At 49.6% G+C, this 21,742-nt stretch overlaps 1 protein-coding gene across 1 annotated transcript; it reads right to left on the reverse strand.

Annotated features, from left to right (window-relative positions):
* Positions 1-53: 53 nt before the first annotated feature.
* Positions 54-21,641, reverse strand: fbxw8 (F-box and WD repeat domain containing 8). The gene is made up of 11 exons (XM_035380035.1): positions 21,000-21,641; positions 20,795-20,899; positions 20,537-20,701; positions 19,656-19,744; positions 14,584-14,741; positions 11,343-11,539; positions 10,137-10,349; positions 4,884-5,011; positions 1,756-1,935; positions 1,279-1,395; positions 54-907 (listed from the first exon to the last, which is right to left on the reverse strand). The coding sequence occupies exons 1-11, from the start codon at positions 21,504-21,506 to the stop codon at positions 742-744; spliced, it is 2,025 nt and encodes a 674-aa protein (XP_035235926.1). The 5' UTR covers positions 21,507-21,641; the 3' UTR covers positions 54-741.
* Positions 21,642-21,742: the final 101 nt, after the last annotated feature.

The following is a 21,742-nucleotide window of genomic DNA, read 5'->3' on the forward strand; positions in this document are numbered from 1 at the left end:
AGGTGGTACAGGGAGGGTTGTACATATATCCCAGAAATCACACACGAGAGTAATTACCATCAGTTACACAAAACTTGAGGCACCGATTCAGTCAAGCCACAATGTGCTTTGTGCTTAACTTGGACTGGACTGATCGAGCACTGCCTTCTTTATTACTTACAGTTTTTGTCATTTTTTACAGTCATTTCAGGGAACACTGTAGTGCTATAGTTGTATAAGCAATAGAAAAGCTTAATGCTGCTTGATTTTGTTAAAAATTTAATGACAAAGCACATAGTGGCCAACCTAAAGTAGATCCAGACAGAATCGTATCTGCTGAATGAATCAATTTATGACACCTTCCCCAAAATAATCACTGCCCCACCTGTATCCTGCTCCATAACTTTATCCTGAAAAAACATGGAATCAGACCATTTAACCGGCAGTGAAGCTACTGCTAAATTCTGAGAGGGGGGTTGCAGGGTTCAGAAGTGATTCGGTCAGGGCAGTTCCTGTTAAAATGAGACCAGAGTACCACTGCCATAGAGTTCCGCTGCCATAGAGTTCCACTGCCATAGAGTTCCGCTGCCATAGACCTCCATGCAGTTCATGAGCGGACTCTTCTTTTAGAAGAACACCCTGGAAAAAATAACTTAGTGACTTTAAAAAGAGGGGGAAGATTTTGGTGAGGAAGGTTTCGAAATGAAAGGAAGGCCCAGTTCTGCAGCCGGCGGGTGCTCAGTCAGGATTGGCCACGGCGAGTCACACGGAAGCCTGCACCCCCGCGAGGGCGTCATACGGCATCGCCAGGCCGATGTTGTAGTTGTATCCGGAAGACTCCACGTAGCCGGACCGGCAGATGGGCAGGACGTGGTCGGCAGTGGAAGTGTCCACGGAGAAGTCGTAGAGGCAGATGACCCCCCTGTGTCTGTAACCGGACAGGGAAAGCAACGGAAGCTCACTCAACCTGCTCGACGCTGAAGACGAGGACACGTCTTACAAAAGTCTTACACAAGCCCAGTACGAGGGAAATGTGCGGTCAAATAACAACAACAAATTCAAACGAGGAAACGCTTAAATTCCTCACAGCTTTGCGAAACTCGTTCTTCACACACATGCCATGTCGGTTTAAATTACAATGTAAACTGCGGCTGATAGGACAGGAGGAGAAAGAGAGAGAGGCAGGGGTAAGTACAAGGAGAGGGAGGGAAAGAGAGCGAGGCAGGAATAAAGAGAGGGAGGGAAAAGGAGGCAGGGAGGGAAAGAGAGGGAAGGAGAGGGGGGGGGGGTCTCAGTCACCTGCGGTGGGCGGTGAGGTCATCGTCGGTGATGCAGGCCCCGCGGGGGGACTTCTCGTCCGGGACGTTGGCCGTCACCAGGGTGCGGGGGCCGAACCTCACGTGCCGTACGGGGTGCCTGCACAACCGGGTCCAAAACTCAGCACCAGTGGCGGGACAGGGCAGAGACCCACCCCCCCAGGGGCCCCCCCACTCACAGCGCCTGGCAGACCAGGGCATCCACTGAGCACGGCCAATATTTTTACACTCCGGGACGGCCTTTTAAACTTTCACAACCGGGGCGCTCGGAATATACAAGGGTCATAAACGTCCCAAAGAGGACGTCATCCCAATAACTGTGAAAGTTACTGGAATAACTTGGCGGCGGGTTTTACGAGGTCCGAGGCCATCTGCCGGAAGGTCGCGCTCAAAATGGCCGCCTGGCGGGGCGGGGTTTTCTCCTCCGCGAACGCGGAGCGTTTGGGCGTCGCTCTCTCACCTGTTGTGGCTCTCCCACAGCTTGGCTCCGGTCCTCATCTCCCACACGCACACCAGCCCCTCCCCGCCGCCGCTCACCACCTTCCAGTCGTCCGCCTGCGCGACGGTCACGCCCAGGTGGTGGGCGTAGAGCGAGGTCACGGGCGAGCCGCCGCCGCAGCGCAGGTCGAAGACGCGCACCCTGGAGCCCAGAGCAGAGAGCGGGGAAAAAAACGTTAGGCTGCGGCCACGGAGAAGACAGGAAGCTTGACAGGGCAGCTACTAACGGCCGCGGCAACAGTGACGTAAATACCCGTACTCTACTGAAGGGACATGTAGTTCCTTAATGAGAAAAATTGTTGGCCTACTACATGCTAGTACCAAAATGAGGATAGTATGGAGGTTGCTATAGCTTCATATGAGGTCACTTGACAGGATAGAAAGCTCTTGTTTTGGAATTAGAAAAAGTGTCTATGGGAAAATTACACAGGGAGAGATACCATGCGGAACAGACACGCCCCAGACTCCGCCTCTCTGGTATGGCCAGACAGGGGCATGGCTTTGGCTACAGAGAGGAGGCTGCGCTACATCCAGCTCGTTCCATTATAAACACCAAACACGGTAAGAGCGCGCGTGCGGCGCCCCGGCGCTCCGGTTAACCGCGGCCCCGTTAAGCCGACGCCGAACCGAAGGACGCCGGGCTGAACGAGACGCGAGTGCGCACCGGGACCCCCCCCCCCCCCCCCATCTGTCACCCTGAATTTCTATCAGGAGACACAATGCACCAGGATACCACTCCCGGCAAAAGCCTTCCCACCAAGTTCATTACCCAAAACACTAATCCCGTTCGCCTCGATAAGATTTTCATTTCCGCACCGGACGAACCTCCCCGGGCCCGGAGTTCGGCAGCCGAACGGGGCATCGCGAGCGTGAGGTACGGGGGTGAACCCGGCCCGGCCGCCCGGGGCGCATCACTCCAGAGAGACGCGCCAAGCGAAGCGGGATTAAAAAGTTGCTGGCACCGGGGGGCGGACGTCGTAAATCTAACGCTGGAGCGAAACCCTGACGGGGCGGGGGTGCCAGGGCCCCGCCCCCTCTCGATTAATCAAAGTAACGACTCTTTCACAGCGAACAGTCACGGGATATTTCATTCTTCCGAGGCGCTGATTTACTGATAACTTTTCTACGGATAATAAAATCTGGACGTTTCTCATTATGAGAGATATTAGTAATGACTACGCTACACTGGTTTTGGAGCACTAATATCGAAATTTAGAATCACAAACTTGACTGAATAACAAACTGAAAAGATGTACTCTATATACACAGCAAATAGGCTGCACCCTTGAATGACACCAGAACTGTTTTCTGATTGACTGCCACACGATTTTTACTTCTCTACATATATCTAGTTGGGAGCTGAAATCACCCAGCTCGCAAGTCAAACCAAGTCAAGTCAAAGTTTATTTATATAGCACATTTACAACAACCACAGTTGACCAAAGTGCACGAACAAGCTTAAAATACCAAAAATGAATATAAAGTAATAAAAATAAGAATAGAAGGAAACAATAAACATGGTAATAAAAGAATTCTATAGGAGAAGGTGACAAGCTCAACTCGAATTGACTGCCAACGAGAAGAGCTGGGTCTTCAGCAGCGACTTAAAAGAGGGTCTGAGCAGTTCTTAGACTGAACCGGCTGGACCTCCCACCCCGGCGGCCGGTCCGAGGGGGGACGTGTTGCGCACCCGACCGGCGCCGTCCCGCCCGGCCGCTTCGTTTTGTTTCCTTTGCAGAACCAGAGTGCCTTTCGAAACGCCATGGCAACCACGCGCCGTGCCGGTGCTCGAGCGGCCGCAGCCGTTTCTTTTGTCTGCGATCGCCGTGGCGCCCGTCCTCGCCCTGGCGGGGTTCGGCGTTCGGTTCCGCCCCCCCTCCCCCCCCCCCCCCCTTCGAGGTTGGCTGGCCCCGCTGATTGGGAGGAGAGGAAAGGATGCATTAGGGCCCTGGCCTTTGGCCACCCTAATCTGAGACCAGGCAGACTCGTTCCTGTTTTTCCCCTCTCCGCCTTCTTTTCTTTCTTCTCCTCTCCACCCCCCTCCCCCCCCAACCCCCCCGCCCCCAAAGACTGGCCAAGCTGGCCCCCACCGCCGAGCTCGTAACTACCTAATCAGTGAAATGGAGGAAGGTGAGAGCTTCCTGCTTTGTCTGTCGCCGCAAGTAAGGCGGTGGGGGCTTTTAAAAAGGAGGAGCCGCTGCCCGCAGACACAAGCCCCCCCCCCCCCCCCCGCCCTCATTTTGGCTGTCTGTTTCAGTGCCTGATAAATTCAGGAAATCGCAGCAGGGCTGTGTTTCTGCGGCGGCCCTGCCAGAAGCGCCTTCCTGCCAAACAAGCGCCCCGCCGTCAGCCGCGAGCGCAGATGAGCTCCTTTCTCCTCGCCCCGCTCGCTCCCGCACGCCCGCACGCGCGCGTGTGCGGCTGCAGATGTGCCGGGCCGGACGCCCGCCCGCCCAGCCCAGCGCCGCGCAAGACCCCGGCCTTCCGGAGCTTTCTTTGTCTCCTCGGACGCACCTGCAGGCAATAAGTCTGGAAACTAATTAATAAAATGAAACAAAATGAAATAAAATGTGGAATTGAGGCCGGCCGTGCTGTTGACTGTCCTTGGAAAATTGAACACTTGTGTGAAAGTGCCAGGAATCTTCATTCTCTGTGCGTGAGCGCGTGCGTGTGTGTGTGTGTGTGTGTGTGAGTGTGTGTGCGTGTGTGTGTGTGTGTGTGTGTGTGTGTGAGAGTGTGTGTGTGTTTCTCGTTTTCTTCGGTGCTCTCTTTCACGGTAAGCCAGAGAAAGGGTGGGTGAGGGTAAGGCTTAATCAAAGCCTTTCTCTTGGCGGGTTTCGGAGCGCGCCGTACACCTGCTCTCCCAGAGTGCAATGCTGCCGTGGGCACCTCTGGCTCTGCGTCGGCTGAAGGGGGGGGGAGGGGGGGTGGGTGCTCGAGTGCTCGGGCGGTGGAGGGGTGCATGTGCGCCCCCGTTTGTGACCCTCACTGGTGGGCAGTAGGGGCAGTATCCTAACCGTAACCCCCCCTTCCCCCCCCGCTCCTCTCGCTCAGGCGAAGGCTTGGGTACAAGCTCGGGGCCACGCTAACCTTCTGTCTTTGTTGCCGCACACCAGCAGGTGGGCGGGGCTGTCTCTCAGATTGACGCAGGTGAAGTCGCCCGCAGAGTTGCCCACGGAAGCTTCCGGTTGGCCCGTCTCTAAGCTGTACACGTGAATCTGCGCAAGGGAAAGGGGAGGAGAGGGAGGGAGGAAGAAAGAGGGAGAGAAAGAGAGACAGAGAGAAAGAAAACGGTGAGTACTGTCAGCAAACACCACAATGAGCTTTGGTTTTGTCCATCTTGTAGCATCTTAAGCCTCAAGAGCCTGAAGGACCTTATGCAGTATTCAGGAACACCCATCACATTATTAAATAACCTGATTAAGCGAAATTCCGGCAGTCAAATCCAATTAGATTGATGTCATAGCGCCTTTCACAGAGTAGCGGAAAACGGCTAAAACCAAGCTTGAACCCCCAAATAGCACACAGAGTACACATCTGGCCACCCAGTCAACACTAAGAGCACCAGCTGAGTTTCTGCAGTACTTATCTTTTTATTGGGCTGTTTTATGCCTCCCACCATTTCCCAGGAGTTCACCAGGAGTGCATTTTCAGCAGTCAGGGAATCGTTTTCCAGTTTTGCTGTCGTTTTTCTTTTTTTAATTGGTTCATTTGGGTTTTTGATTTCCTCTGGAAAATGTCCATTGTGAAGTGCCGTGCACAAATGTGTTGGTAAACGGCAGAATAAAAAAGAAATAAACACTGACAGTCTGACTCTCTGACTGTCTGTCTGTCTGTCTGTCTGTCTGTCTGTCTGTCTGTCTGACTGACTGACTGACTGACTGACTGACTGACTGACTGACTGTCTGTCTGCCTGTCTGGCTGTCTGACTGAGATTGACCGATCACACCATTGGTCAGCCAGAACAGCCGAACTCGGGCGGCCACGTCCGAAGCCTCGCCCCGCGATCGTCTGAGCCCACGGCAGCCCCGGCGGAGCGGCTCGGGTTCGAAGGCCCCGCAGGCGCTGAATAATGCACACGCCGCAGATCCCCGCGGACACCCCCTCAGACGAGCGCGCGGCTAGCAGCCTGCTGGGAACCGCCAACACATTATCCATCTGAGCCTGCAGCCTCCCCGAAAAAAACACCCGCCCCGTTCCGCTCCGCTCCGCCCCCCCCCCTTCCCCCTCCTCCTCCCCCTCCTCCCGCCGTCTACCAAATTAATCTCTTTACTGTTGATTACGAGGGGCTGCTGTGTAAATCACACGAGATATCACAGGCGGTTCCTGGACACCCCCGAGCAGCGTCTTTAACATGAGGCCCCATCAGCGTGCACACGGGTCCCGTCTGATCAGACAGGCCCGTCGATGTCAACGACCTTATTTTAGGAACAAAGGGAACGTGAGAGAATTCGGCTATGTTTGGCAGATCAAAGGCTTTGTCCGTCGTGATGATGTCATTAAGCGCACATATGCATTATACGTACGTACACACAGACAGCTTTAACTGCAGTGGTGTTTTCTGGGTTATTATACAAACCTTTTTGGTGTTTTGGTGAAAGACTTTCTGGCGAAATTTCAGCGCAAGGCTTTCCTATTTATCCTCACAGCGAACTAGGAAAAAAAAGCGGGCAAAAGCAACAAAGAAGAAAAACAGAAATAACAGACAAACAAAATAAAGGAATGAAAAGAAGAGAGAAAGGCTAGCGGCGAGCGCTAAGAAGCCGCCAGCTGTTCTGTGTCCCAGAAGCCCGGGGACCCAGACGGGCGTGATTCCGCGCGGTGCCCGGAGCTAGCTAGCCAGCTCTCCGCGCGAGCTCGTCAAAAAGGACAGAGCGATGGGCTCTAGTCAGGGTGGGTGGGGGGGGGTGCTCTCTCAATTTTCTGTGGAATCATTATGATTTGGGAAGAGAAGGAGATTAACACTCGCTCCAGACGAGGCGCCTAACAGAGACGCGGCGGCGGCGGCGTTTTTCAAGGACGGACATTAGCATTAGCGTTAGCGCCCATTAACACCAGACGCCGCACTTCTGGCTGAAGAACACGACGGCGGCGGCGGTGGCTCTTACAGCTGCTCTTACGATCCGGCGGGGGCGGCGGACACAAAGCCCGCGTTACCCCCCTGCCCCCCCGCCCCCCCCGTCCCCCCGGGCGTCCCCTGCACCTCGCCTCGCTCGTCCGCCGCTGCGCAGATCGAGCCGTAATGGATCGAGCCCTTTTCCAGCCCGGCGCCGATCTTTTTGTCCCTTTATGTTCCCGCCGAGAGATACAAGGACAACAGCGGCGAGGATAACATCGCAGACAAACAGCCGCCCGAATCAAAGTGACCGCAGCGGGCTGCCGTGTCACAGATAAACGTCTGAGTGTGAACGCTTAGCAGCACAGAAGCTACCAGGCAGCGGTTAAGTGTAGCGGTTAGGGTTTATTATCTGGGCCTAGGTTGCAGGTTCAAATCCTGCAGGATATTTGTACCATTTAAAAAAAGGTATCCAACCCTGCATAGTTTCAGAAGACATCCAGTGATATAAATGGATGATACGCTTGATGATGAGTCTTGGGGGCCAGATTATCTTTAAAAAGGGTGCATACATTTTCCACGCACTACCGCATTATTGCAGTGCATGAATAAGGTGCATTGTACATGCGTGTAAACTAAGTAGATGCCTTATTAAAATACGCACGGCGATTGCTCATTATTCTGTCGCCCACGGGAGCAATGCTCACACAGTACAGAAGCAGACCTGGACACAGACAGTTCTTTTGAAGCGTCTGAATGCTCACACTTTTTTTTTTCTTCTTCTATGATCAAAGAGCCGGGAGCCCCTCCATGGCAGGCTGAATTTGGCCTGGGGGGCCACCGGCTGAAGAGTCCGGTTCTATGCACCAGACTGCCATCCCCGGCTGGGCGAAAGCACTCCGCGCTGGGCTGCTGGGTCCCACGGCTGGAGCCTTTCCCACACACCGTTAGCCCCCGGCCCTGGGTGTCCCGGGGGACGAGGGGGGTGGGGGGGGGGGCTGTAATTACGGCCAGGGGAACAGGCCGCCCCCCTCCCCCCCCCCCAGACAGCCTGGGTCTCAGCACTCTTCCAGAGGCTCGTGCACGCACCTCTACAGTCCTCAGCATGCAGTCAAAATGAGCTAAAACCCAGCACCCGCACCCGCACCCACTCGCGCCCACACCCGCATCACCACCTGCACCCGCATCAACACCCGCATCAACACCCACACCCGCGCCGGCTGGAGAACCCAACCAGCAACCAGATGGCCACGGGATCAAATCCTGCTCTTATCTGCTAGCTAAGCCCTCCAGCTGCACAGTACGTTCCGGAAAAAGTTTTTTTTTTTTTCGATATGTGCGAAATAGAAAGAAGAAGTTAGTAACATAAAACGCTTAAAACGAGACAGACAGACAGACAGACTCCCCCCAGAGACAGAGACAGACTTCCTGGATGCGGCTTTTATTTGTTTAACACGTTTTAATCCGGCATATGCCTTCTCATTAAACGCTGCAAAAACACGTTCTGCTGTGCGCCTGTCTCACCGGTGCTTCTGCTGTCAATTTGCGCTTCCACCCCCCAGCCCCCAAGCCCCCACCCCCACCGCGCAGTTAGAAAATGCTGTCAAAAATGCGTCGAACCGTCAGACACGAAAACACAGTTAAGCTGATTCAAGGTTTTTTTGTTTTTCTTCCCCCCCATTCTTCAAAGCATTAATTAGCTTCGGAAAAACGTGTTAATCATGAATTGGCAATATGCTGAGGCACAATTAAGTCTGTTGTTCGGGACACAAAGCAAGTCGCAAATTAAGGTTCGGATAAACGTTACCGACGGAAAGTGGAGCGCAGAGGTATTCTATTGCACGTGTGGTGCTCACTTAATCATCGGTCAAGAAATGCGAGCAGATGATCCACTGTGGATTTCAAATCAACATGACAGGGGAGCGTCAGCGCCTCCTGCTGGACAGTGGAATGAACATCACCTCAGGACAGTCACGTGAAAGCGTTGTATATTTTTTTTTAAACCAGCTTTCGTCTATAATGCATCCTTCGCTGAATCTACCCTGCTAGGACACTCGCACAAGCCTGACAGTAACATAACATAACGACGAGTTATGATGACTCTTCACACTCCATTCTTGTAAATATTGGCGGCTCAATAAACGAACTACTTAGAACTGCCATTTTGAGCACGTATGCGAAAGACCTGTAAGCGAAATGGTTTCAAATCTGCTGCATACTGTGCGATGAAAAAACCCAAGTATCCAGAAACCGCATTACCCGTAGAGTACGAACCATTCATGCCCATCAGTCGATGTGGAAAGAGAAAGCTTCTAGGAAAGGATAATGCAGACATCAGTCTTAACACCAAGCATAAATCAGTCAAAGAGAAAGCAACCTCTGGCAGACGAGTCCACTTTTTTTTTGTTTTACTTTCAGGCACTTTGCTTTTCCTTTTCCTCTTAAGGAACGAGGGAGAGGGCTGAGGCGGAAAAAAGTGGCTCGCGCTCCTCAAAACTTTCTCATTAGCATGTGGCGCGCAGCGAAGCTACAACGTGAGCAGCGGTAACGAGAAAAGGCCTAATTGATGTGATGTCACCGGGAGAGCCGTGCCAAGGCATTGTCTAATGCTTAGAGCAGCCATCTGGAGCTCGCCGACTACCGCTCATCCAATTACCCAAGCACCGGTGCCTCTGCCCAACTCCAAAAAAAAAACTGAAAAAAAACACAAAACCAAAGAGCAAGAAGACCGACGCTTCCACCTCTTAAGGCAGCGAAAACATGCGCCTGCTGGCGAAGCAGCAAAACAGAAAGCCACTTAACAGCATTAGAACATTCTTGGATGATCTTTCTTTGTAAATTTGAGACCTCTGTGATAACATGTGACCAAATGTTTAAATCCCCCCCCCTCCCCCAAAAAAAAAAATTAAAAATTTGTAATCATGTACTGTCATTCACCATAACGATGGTTGAATTAGTCTGTTAAATTAGATGTTCAAGCTTATTTGTTGATTAAACTCAACGCCAATTGTGGACACGTGGCGGGTCTAGTCTTTTGGAGCATCCAAATCTCCAGTTGCCTAAATAAAGCATTCGGCTGCAATTACAAGAGGCGTCCCTCTGATACCCAGAGACGATATTAGAAACAAACAGCGGCCTTCTGGGAAACGAGGCTTCGCGTGCCGCGTGCGACATAAGGGCGGGTGCCTTGAGGGGCCGCTTATTTCAAACGCCGCCACCCAATCTCCAGGTGGCCCTCGTTCTCCAGGGAGGCCGGGTGCGTGCCGAGAGGCCGGGGGGGGGCTCACCTTGTTGCCGCCGTCGTGCATGGCCCAGCCGCTGCTCTTGACCCCCAGGGCCGCCCGGGACGGGTCGGCGTCCAGGCAGGTGACCGGGTGCCCGTAGACCGAGTGCAGGATTCCGGGGTCCCGCTCGGGCCGGAGCAGGTACACGGTGTCGCCGGCGGACGCCGCCGCCAGGGGCGCGCCCCGCTTCTCTGGGACCAGGAGCAGAGACTCCACCTGTCCCAGGTGGGAAAGAGGGGGAACGAGGCTATATTAGCAGGGGTCCGCACAGGCCAGCCCTGTCCCGACTGGGCTAAAACACAAGGGCTCAGACTGCTAGCGCTGGGGTAATGGTAGCATGACATCATGTAAGTTTCACCTCAGCTGTAGCCTGTTCAACCCATTCTATTTTCTGCCTGCTACTTCACACCAGGCTGGCCAATGGAGGATGGGCTCCCCCTCTATAGCCGGGTTCCTCTTGAGATTTCTTCCCATTGGGGAGTTTTTTCTCACCACCGTTTGGGGATTTTCTCCCCACGGGGAGTTTTTTACCTGATGTGCCTGCTATTTGGGGGTTCAGGCCTGGCGTTTGCTCTATATGCTCGTTTTTTTTGCTCTGTTTCTTGCCTTGCTACTCTGTAAAGTGTCTTTGTGACAGTTCTCTGTAAACGGTGCTATACAAATAAAACTGAATTGAATGTAAGAGCCCGCAACAGCTTATTCCAGGTACCCAACTTCACACAGGAGCTCTTTCAGTGAGCACTGTACCGATGCCCAACAATTCCTACTGGGCTGCTTCCAGGGAAAAACTCTGGGTTGGGTGTGCCAAGCATTTAGAAACCATAACAGTGTGAAAGCCTGATTAGAAAAAATAATAATAAAATCAATCACCTGGCGTGCGCCTGTCACATCCAATTAATCACAGGGGTACAATTTCAGACGGTTATTGAGTTTTTATTCACATTGAGGCGCCTATTGATTTATTTAGCAAAAATGTTGCGGTGGATTTAAAATTTCTGTTTGATAAAAGAGGGGTCCGTTATAAATGAAATAAAGCCCACGATGCCCAGGAGTTCTGGAACACCATTTCTGCATAGTATCAGATAAAAAATGGTGTAGAAATTAGCAGCTATTGGACTAGTTCTAGTCAGAGACAGGCATCCTGGCTCGGCCCTTTAGCTGTTTTTTTGGTTTGTTTTTTTAGGACCCTCAGCTGAAAGGTGGACTCACAGGTTTCGGGAGCTCCACCTGACACAGTGTCCTCCAGTAGCCTTTCTCCACGGGGCAGTCCACTCGCACCTCCGTCCCGGAGGCCGTCGCCACGGCGGCGCCCTCTGACCCCAGGGCCAGGGCGTGAACCGTCCGCAGGTGCTGGTAGTGGTGAACCGGCTCCTGGCCGGTCTCCGTGCTCCACACGTCCACGAGCCCTGCACAGCGCGAGAAAACCGCACCTCGGTGACCTCACTCTCAGTGTGCAACATCAGGAGAGGCTGCAGCCTCACAAACCGCCATACTTACCCTGGCTTATTACGTTACATCCGCCCTTTCCCAACCGTTACCCTAACCCTAACCCGCGTTTCCCAACCGTTACCCTAACCCTAACCCGCGTTTCCCAACCTTTACCCTAACCCTAACCCGCGTTTCCCAACCGTTACCCTAACCCTAACCCGCGTTTCCCAACCGTTACCCTAACCCTAACCCGCGTTTCCCAACCGTTACCCTAACCCGCGGCACACTGGCCAGATCTCATGGCACACAAAAAACAGCAAAATAACTGGCCCTCGTAACCTAAATTCAGGTTCCAATCCCATCTGGGGCACAGCCACCTTCAGCGAGATGCATGAACGCAGTTGCGCAGAGGAATATCTAAATGAATACCTCAAATATAGACCACACAAGTCTTCACACACTGCACACTTACGCTCCTCTAGTGTCACATTTTATAAGCCAGTGAACTACTCTCTCTGTCGAGTAAGAAATCGCACCTGAAAAGTTGTGAAAAGGCAGACATAAAATACTTTTTAAAAAAAACCCATTCAGCCCTCTCAGTTCAGCTCACGCCTCTGCACTTTCGTGCGAATGTAACTTTTTTTTTTTTAAAGTAACAATGAGTTCCTCAAATTGGTCAATTCAAAGAAGAGGCAGAAGAAGGGGAAGTGGGGAGCTCGGGAAAAGTCCCGCAGTTTAATAAAGCTATTTGCAGCACGGTGCATTTGCAGAGGCCCTGTCGGTACTTAGCGCGTCCCCCCCGCTGCGGCGTGATTGTGCACACAAAGCCCCCCCGCAGGTTCGGAGCCCCGGGTGGGCGGAGTCAGGCCCCTCTGCACTTCTGATTAACAGATGGCCCATTATAGCCATTTTCGCCGATTGGGAGGCGCGCGCTCGCTCCCCCGACGGGCGAAAAAGGCCGACCCCGGCAGGGCGGGAAAGCGCCGGACGATCGCCCCTCAGGTGAGCGAGAGGGTCTGGACAATTAAAGCTCAAAACGGGAACGGGACGGGGTTCTGGCACGGGGTTTCGGGAACCGCGTAAGCCGCATAACCTCGACGGGGCTTTGCGAACACAGAGGGCGAAGCAGGTGTGTGTGCGCGTGTGTGTTTCTGTGTGTGTGTGTGTGTGTGTGTGTGAGACAGACAAAACAGACTGACCGACTGACAGACAAACTGACTGACTCACTCACTCACTGACAGACTGACTGACCGACCGGCTGACTGACTGACAAACTGACTGACAGACCGACTGACTGATTGACCGGCTGACTGACTGACAAACTGACTGACTGACTGACTGACTGATTGACTGGCTGACTGACTGACAAACTGACTGACTGACTGACTGACTGACTGACTGACCGACCGGCTGACTGACAGACAAACTGACTGACTGACTCACTGATAGACTGACTTGAAGCTTGAAGGTGGTGAATCACCTGAGAATCTGGATGGACCTGAACTGGGTTACAAACTCTTGACATAAATTATTTTGGAGTTTACTAAAAAGGGCCTGGTCTTCATTGTCTATGTGTACACACTGCACTTACCAACCACAAGTGATCTGGGGAAGAAATGTAAAAGCTGTAATAAAGTTCTTATTACTGTTTTCATTTTTATTTTTTGGCATTGCTCCGGGGATTTAAAAAACCACAGTTTTAAAAATTACAGACCATTGCCACTTAGATTAAGGCCATGAACGCTGGTACCCTACAATAAGGCCGGTCCTATTATGCTGAACAATAGCAGGTGCTCATCAAGGACCCATAATGGATTCACTCGATACAGCTTTCAGAGTGTTTGTAAATTCATTAATTCATCCAGGAGATTCATTCTTCTTTCTCCCCCCCACCCCCCCCGAAGCTTGAAGTACCAATCTACTGGGGTGGTTCAGGTTCTATACAAGAATCAGGGCATTATGCTGGTGCCCTGAAGAAGGGTTAAATTTCAATGAAGATGAATGGGCCAAAGAATTTGTCCATCTTGAGAAAGAGCCAGCTGGGGGGAAAACTTATTCAGAGCACTAATAGCAATTACATAAACTACTCAAACAACAACGGGAGATAAATAACAATGTAGCTTCCAGACATGGCAAACACACTCGAGACCAGTCCCTGAATGCCCACGAGGCTCGAGAGGGCATAGCATATCTCAAACTACACTGTATCATCTCCCGTTTGTTATTTGAGTCATTGATATAATTGCTATTAATACCCTAGCAGGGGAGGGAGAGATGTTTTGCAAACCATAACACACTACTTCCACAATTAAGTGCTATCAAAATGGGGGGGGGGGGGGGGGGGGTTTGTAACCACACACAAATTTGCAGACTCCAGCTTTCTCCCGTAGCAGAGGGACAGATAAGGACAGAACACACTCGGGTAAATTAAATGCTAGTCGGGGGACTTCTAACGTTCTGCTATGGAGATGGGAGTTCAGCAGAGACCATCAGCGTCTGAGAAAGACATGCCAAATCATTTGGTCAACAAATCACTACCTCATTGGACGTTAAAATGAACTCGACAGGTTTGATATCCTCAGTGAGTGATAAAAGAATACGACTCGAGAAGGGTACAGGACCGTCTTCTGAATTATACGATACTACATGTATATTTACTTCTAGCATACTGTAACTTGAATTTGGGCTCAGAAGAACAGTCATTGGGGAGGGCAAGGAATACATTTTATTTTGAGGCCAGTGCTTTTTTTTTCCTTTCTATTTTTGTAGACATAACCCTTCTCCCCACTCAGTACTGTTCTTGGTTCAATTTGAAATAAAACTCAGAAATTTGGCCTGAAAACAAGGTCAAAGTTCAAATTAAAAATTTCAATTTAATTAAAATTTAGTTTTTCCTATTTTATTTCCAGGAGCAGGGAGAGACGGCCTCGTGCTCCAGCTGAAGCAAAGCGGCTTGTTGTCTTAGCGGTAATCAGAGCTTACGAGGGACGGTCGCGGTGTCCGTCACTAATCTGGCTCTCACCGTCGTCGTAGGCGGCGGCCGCCACGGTCTCGTTGACGCTGACCTGGCTCACGTGCGGCCTTGTGGCCACGCCCATGGCCAGGTGAGTGGGGCGCAGGTACGAGGCCCCGGAGTCCCAGTGCAGGGTGTCCCACAGCCGGACGTCCCCCGACGTGTACCTGCCGAAAAACACACAGGCGGCTTTAACCAATCAGATCCCACCTGCAGGTTCCCACATTTATTCTCTCAGATATGCCCCTCCGTGTCATTCTCAGTCAATAATCTAGGTCACCACCTCCTAACTTTGTGTCCTTGTTGCATAGAGGGCACTTTTGAGTTTTTTTTTGTTCTAATATAGGCTTAAATCTATCTTAAAAATTGGTTAATACTCCATTACATTACATTATTTCAAAATTTTGTGGGTTAGCAGGAACTCTTGTCCAGAACGACTGTGACAGCTTTTGTTTTTTCACACATCTCAAACATTTATGCACCTATAGGTTAAACTGACAGAAGTGAGTTTTAATACAAGCACATGGGTAGCAGTGTAGCGTAGATATAAAACAGGCCTCACAACTCCAAGGGTTTATTTTAAATTCCCAGGCGCAGTGCTGCAACTGTACCCTTGAGAAAGGTGCTTAACTGGAATTTCTTCAGGAAATGGCCGCCTGAATAAATGAATGGAGGCTGTGTAAGTTGATCTGGATGAACAAGTGCCAAATGAAGGAATGCTATGGAAAGGAAGGAAACTTAAAACTTTGCTCGAGGGTACAACAGCTCACCTCTGGGATTTAACCTTTGACCTCTGAATAAACAGCCAGGTCCATGACTGCTACACATGCAGTACACTGCCGCATATTTTTCTTCAATACATTCCTGGATTAGCTGCTTTTGTGTAGTCAAACAAAAGCCATGTTGATGCTGAAATGGCACCATCCATTAAAAAGAAAGGGCTAGATTGGTAAGGGACAATTTACGTCTACGTGTAAAAGCAGAGAGGAAAATCTCATTTCCACATGTTTGGTGGACGGACGGGGATGAGTTCATCTCCAGCAGCTGGGGTACAGGGTGCTGGGCACACACAGCTACGACCGAAAAAGCAGAACCCTTCAGAGACAAAACAACAGAGCCCCAGGCACCCACTCCAGAGAGACAGTGTGTTCTGCACAACTGCCAAACTACAATTGCTGGTATTGAGTGAGATCTTTTTTTTTTTTTTTTTTAATGCACACACAAAAAAAAAAACATGGCAACTCGAACATTACCTAGCAGACAATAGACTGATTGCAACATTTCTGCAACCAAACAAACCACAAGATCGCACAGAGAGCTTTTGCTCCCTGCCAATTATACAGATTATTATAAAAAAGGTGCGGTAATTCACTGCGCCTTTATTCGTTTTATGTTCTGAAGTGCGCGCTCGCTCGCTAGCTCGCACGTGCGTTTTTTTCGACCGGCGTGCGTAAAAAGCTTTTACCGTTCACCGGCTCGGTTCAGCAGCTGAGTCCCGCACAGTGGGTCAGAGAGAAGCGGGGCGCGCCGGCGCCAGCTGCCTCGGGCTCCAGAGCGACGCGGGGGCTGTTTCGGAGCGAACAGGAAGCGCGGCTTTGCCAGCAGCGCCCCATCGGTCGGTCGACTGACTCCCCCCCCCCCCCCCCACCCCCCCGCCCCCTCGCCGTACGCGGAGGCTTTCGCGCCGTAAACAAGGAGCCGGCGCTGCGCGATCTCCACGGCAGCCGCCGCGCGCCGCGCGGGTGTGAGGAGGAGATTCTGCCGCGCGTCCTGAGGGGTGTCGAGACCTGGCGCGCCATCCCGCGCGCACCGCCGCGACTTCCCGTTCAGACCGTCGGTATGCCAGCCTAATTGCCATCTGCACCTTTATACAGAGCAGCAGTGTAGTATAATGGGTAGGGAACTGGTCTTGTAACCGAAGGGTCGCAGGTTCGATTCCTGGGTAGGACGCTGCCGCTGTACGCCTGAGCAACGGACCTAACCTGCATTGCTTCTGTATATATCCAGCTGTATAAAAGGATTCGATGTAAAAAATGCAATGTCAAATGTTGTGTAAGTCGCTCTGGATAAGAGCGTCTGCTAAATGCCTGTAATGTAATGTAATGTGACATAATTGTCATACACCGTTTAATATTATTTTTAAATTTTAGATTCAACGTTACCTAGAAACTGCTTTCAAAAGAGTTGAGGAAGGTAAAAAACTGGTTTAGTCAAGTAAGGCTGCACATCAAATTTTAAATTACACCAAATAACGTGGCAGCGGCTGTCCAGATTTTTAAAAATGCATTCCAAATTCATAAATATATACTTGTTTTTATTTGCACCCTTGGGGGATGATATGCCACGACAGTCATGGTCTTCAAATATTAGAGCATAAAACTGCCAGACTGCCTTTGGTTGTACTGCTGCCACCGGCTCTCATACTTTCTGGAGCATATTTCAGAGACGGGTGTACTATTCAACCTGCCCTCAAATTAATCTGAGAGTTTCACACAACTGCAAATAACACTTTGTAATTATTTGATAACTAATTTGTCTCTGATGTTTTTGCTTTCTTTTGGATTATGTAATGCATTGTACCCAAGTTAGTCAATATGATTTTTTTACTGGTCATTGTAGATCAACCTACAACCTACACATAAAAACAGAAGGCATTCCCAAAACTATATACATAAATAAATCAGATATACTGCAAATAGAACAGAGAGCCAAGTTGATTTGTTATATTACAGAAGTTATGAAGTGTATAAGGCCTACTTCTCCTGCAAACTGTAAGCACCGCACAGAAGTTTGGTAAATTAGCCTCCAGAGAAGAGACTTCACACTGGTGTCATTTTCTCGCCTGACGGTGCTCGTCTCAAATTTCCGCATAAATTCAGCAAACACACCTCCCTGTGACTGTCACCCACATTTTTATTGACACTGTTTTTTTTGTTGTTTTTCTTTTTTTTTTTAGGAATTCTAATATCTGCAGCAGGAACGGAACACATTTGTACAAACGCGTCTCCACAGAGAACGTGCAGCTCGGCTCGGACGGTCGTGTCTCTAATTCAGGGCGCGGTATGAAGATGAATTCCTCCCAGTTAGGCTCGTTACGCGAAACAGATGACGGGGTCGGCCGATTCAAACGCGCCTCTGCCCCGGCACTGTGCTCTCTCTCTCTGCGCGCCAACAAAGCTCGGCCAATCGGCCGGCCTGATTTGTGGGACTGACAAATGAGAATTTAATCAGGCCGGTCCCCAGAGCTGCTTGGGGGCAGTTCAGAGTCTCCTCGTTCCTGGATCTTCACACCCGAGCCACTTCAGGAAATGGGCTACCTTACACGCAATCAATAACTAAAAGGGAGAGCAACCCTGTTCTTGATTGCATTCCACCCCCCTCCATCCCCCTCCATCCCCCTCCCCCCATGTTTTTAAATTGTCTCCATTTATCTTCCTTTAATGTGTCAGGTGTCAAAAGTATGCGCTAAAACCACTTACTGGTCCATTTAACCGCACGGTTGTTTTACTTCAATGTACAGGGGAATTGGTGCAGACCATTTAAAATGACAAGAAACAACACCTAGCAACATCCAAGTCTCTATGAGGTTTTGAGGCCCCAAAAACAACCAGGGGGAAAAGTTACAGCCAAGAGCAGGAGATTTGCTTCTATGACATGCTAGCCTTGTAGGCGGGTGTGTATGTTTGTTTATAGTTTAAATATCGATCAGCTCTCCCATGAAAATGTTTGATATTTATATTGAAAGCTCAAATTATACATTTCATCACAAATATCCATTGTGACTTAAATTAAACAAAAAACAAAGCACTGAAAAATGACAAGGTATATTCTGACAATAATAATTGCAGTGCACATAATGACGGCACTAGTGTTGCATCTGATTTCCCAAAGCTGAGCTACGTAATTATTTCAATTTGGACCACACTGACAGAGTATACTACATACAGTGCACTACAGGGGTGCTTGCACAACCACCACTGGTTTTAATGGCTTTTCTCTTCAGCTTCCATGTTATTGGCAATATTTCCAATAGGATGGTCGACATACCAGGCTAGCAGCAAGACTCATCCTGAGTTTGCGAACACAGCCGCGCCTGCATAATTTTTGAAACCATTGTGACAGTCTATACTTAACCAGAGGACGGAGAAAAGCAAGCGGACGCAGGGCACCCTCTCAAATCCAATTAACGTTTTCAAATAACTTTTAATGACTTCTGAAGTAGAAGTACACAACTTTCAACGACACTGACAATCGCAATATTTGAATAACAGAAAACTAGGCTAACGTTGAATGCGCTGTCTACAAAAGGACATGAACAAGCCGCTATTGTTGAATTTCAAGTTTGAAATTATTTTGAAGGACTTCCGCGGAGCACAGAAACACAGGCTGAGTAGTCAACGGCATTAAAATGAGATTAGCTACATACCACAGAATAATTGAATATTGATGCAATTACTGCAGTCTGTAAATATTTGGACAGTGACACAATTTTTGTTGTTTTGGTTCTGTTCTCCAGCATATTGGATTTGAAATTAAACAATGAAAGAGATTAAAGTGGAAACTTTAAAGGTATCTACATCCACATCCAGCAATGCATGCAAGAACTACAGCTCCTTTTATACAAAGCCCTCCTCCATTTTAGGGGACCAAAAGTAGTTGGACAAATTAACATAATCTTAAATTAAGTCCTCATATTTAGTACTTGGTTGCAAATCCTTTGCAGTTAATGACTGCCTTAAGTCTGTGACCCATAGGCATCACCAGATTCTGGGTACATTCCTTGGTGATGGTTTGCCAGGCCTGTAGTGCAGCCATCTTCAGTTCCTGTTCTTTTTTTTTTTTTGTTGAGGGGGGCTTTCTGGCTTCTGTTTTATGCCTAGTTTTAGCAAAAGTCAATAGTTTCAAAAAAAAAAAGTAGTGTATTGAAACTCTAGCTTCATCTTGTTCCAGTGACCCTTGTCTCTCAGCACCATTTAAAGCAAAAATAGGAAAACTTCATGGTTTCTAGGGATAGTTGTATTTGATGGAGTGCTGTTATTTAATGTTTAGTTTTTTTTGTTTTTTACATTTTTCAAACTTACCCAGCAATCACATACTGTGCACAGGAGCCAGCGTCACACAGCACCTTCCCCAGTTCGTACTGTAGGTGGCTGATCGCTCCAATGCGATTCTGTGGTTTGAAAAAGCAGAGCACATACAAACGCTCAGAGCCATCAAACCACATTTTTTTCTGGATTCCACCTGGTCCCTTGTGCCATTTGTGGCCCTTAGTACCTGAGTTACGAGAGTGAGGTTCAGCACATAGAAAAATGGACAGGACTACAACGCTTTTTTTTACCAGTCTGACCTATGGGGCGATTGGCCCCCTTTCCCAAGTCCCCACCAAACCTGCAGTCGGTATGCCTGTCTGTCTGTCTGTCCCTCGTATGTCCACTGCCTCACCCTCGGACCACCACTTTTGGATGTTTCACGCAACCTGTCTGAAACTGACCGAATTTTGGATTTGCGAACCCTGAGCTGGCCAGAGGAGGACACACCACCACAACACCCCCACACCAACCCCACACACAAACACACGCACGCACGCACACACACACACACACACACACACCAAACCCAGAATCTGGTTCCTTCAAAGGTGTCTTCCAGGGAGTTTTGCTTCCCACTGTTGCCTCTGGCTTGCTCAGTAGGTCTTTGGGCCAGTGAAAACAGTGAAGCGTGTTGTGATAAATCCTTCATAAAATGCGCTACATAAATAAGATTTGATTGAATGATTGTTTGATATGCTATCAGTGATTTGCCAGTTGGAAACCATGGCGTTTTTTTTTTTCTCCAGTGGGCAAACTTTTCTATTTGTTGAAAGAACAAACTGCATTTGACCACAAATTAGGCTTCACCCATTATGGCAGTACACAAAAGCTTCAAACTCCTTTCACTACTGAGCGTGATATGAGTGCCATACCTTCCAGTTGTATCGTAGGTCTCTTTCATTTTCCAGGCAGTCTCGCAGGGTACTCTTCCAGCAAGGAGAGTCAGAGACACCAGAATCACTGTGATAGCCCTCCTTCAAACACAGGCTGTACCAGAGGAGCTCATCTTCAGCCAGAACCTTCCAAGCTTTGCTTACCTGTGCCAGAGGTTAGAGTTAACACGTAATAATAAACTGGGAGTAATCTATCAACCAACAACAGGCTTAAGCATAAAACGATGGTCGAATTACCTGAGCACACCGCCCTAGTTCTGCCCGACTGAGATACTGGAATATCTTCAATGCCAACTCATAGGGTAGCTCCACGTCAAAGAATGGAATATCATTAATTTCATTCTGAAAATGATGAGCACGGGGTTATTTATGCAGCACTACTCCAACTACAATTAACGGCTGAAGTTGCTCAATGAAATCGTCATTATCTTCATTATCTTACCAAGTCCTGAATTAATTGTTCCACAAATGCGTCACCTCTAGCCACTTTGCACTGCGGCTGTTTTTGGATTGCTCGACTGTGGTTTACATTTGCCCCGACATCAAGCTGCCTCTTCCCTCGCTGCCTCTCAGCCTGAATTCTGTCCCGCAATGGACTGGTCCTGCCGTCCAAAAGACCCTCCGCTATCGACACATATTCTGGTTGGTAATTTGGGTCCCGTTGATCAGTTGCAGACTTCACTGACGTGGGGTCACTTGATGCTTCCCATTCAGTTTCCTCCCGCGAACTTTGGTTGCTGCTGCTTTCCTGGGGCTCAGATACACATTTATTCTGGTTTCTTGTGTGCACAGATTCTTTTTGATGGTCCACGAAATAGCGATTTTTAGTGTCTTCGTTTGTTGACGTGAAGTGCGTACTCTCAGTGACGTTCTTCCTTGCATTCTTGGTCGTTTTCTTTAATTCTTTTTCCCACTGCTCTCTAAACGTATGCAAATCATCTCCTTCCATCTCAGTTGTGAAAACCGTAGCAACACTTAGGTTTATTTCATTATTCCAGCGGGTAACGTAAGGCGACTTTAGCTAGCTTACCAGCGAGCTAACATTATAGCCACCTACGGAAACCATGGCTCCATCTTCAAAAACAGTCCGGCTGGAAGAGTGTGCTGAGCCAAACTTTGTTCCACAATGCGTAAGCCTGACCGTCTGTCGCTGTTCAACTAGCAAAAGCTTTGTTTATGAAATTG

This window comes from Anguilla anguilla, chromosome 10 (assembly GCF_013347855.1).
Source record: "Anguilla anguilla isolate fAngAng1 chromosome 10, fAngAng1.pri, whole genome shotgun sequence".
In the NCBI taxonomy this organism is placed as follows: domain Eukaryota; kingdom Metazoa; phylum Chordata; class Actinopteri; order Anguilliformes; family Anguillidae; genus Anguilla; species Anguilla anguilla.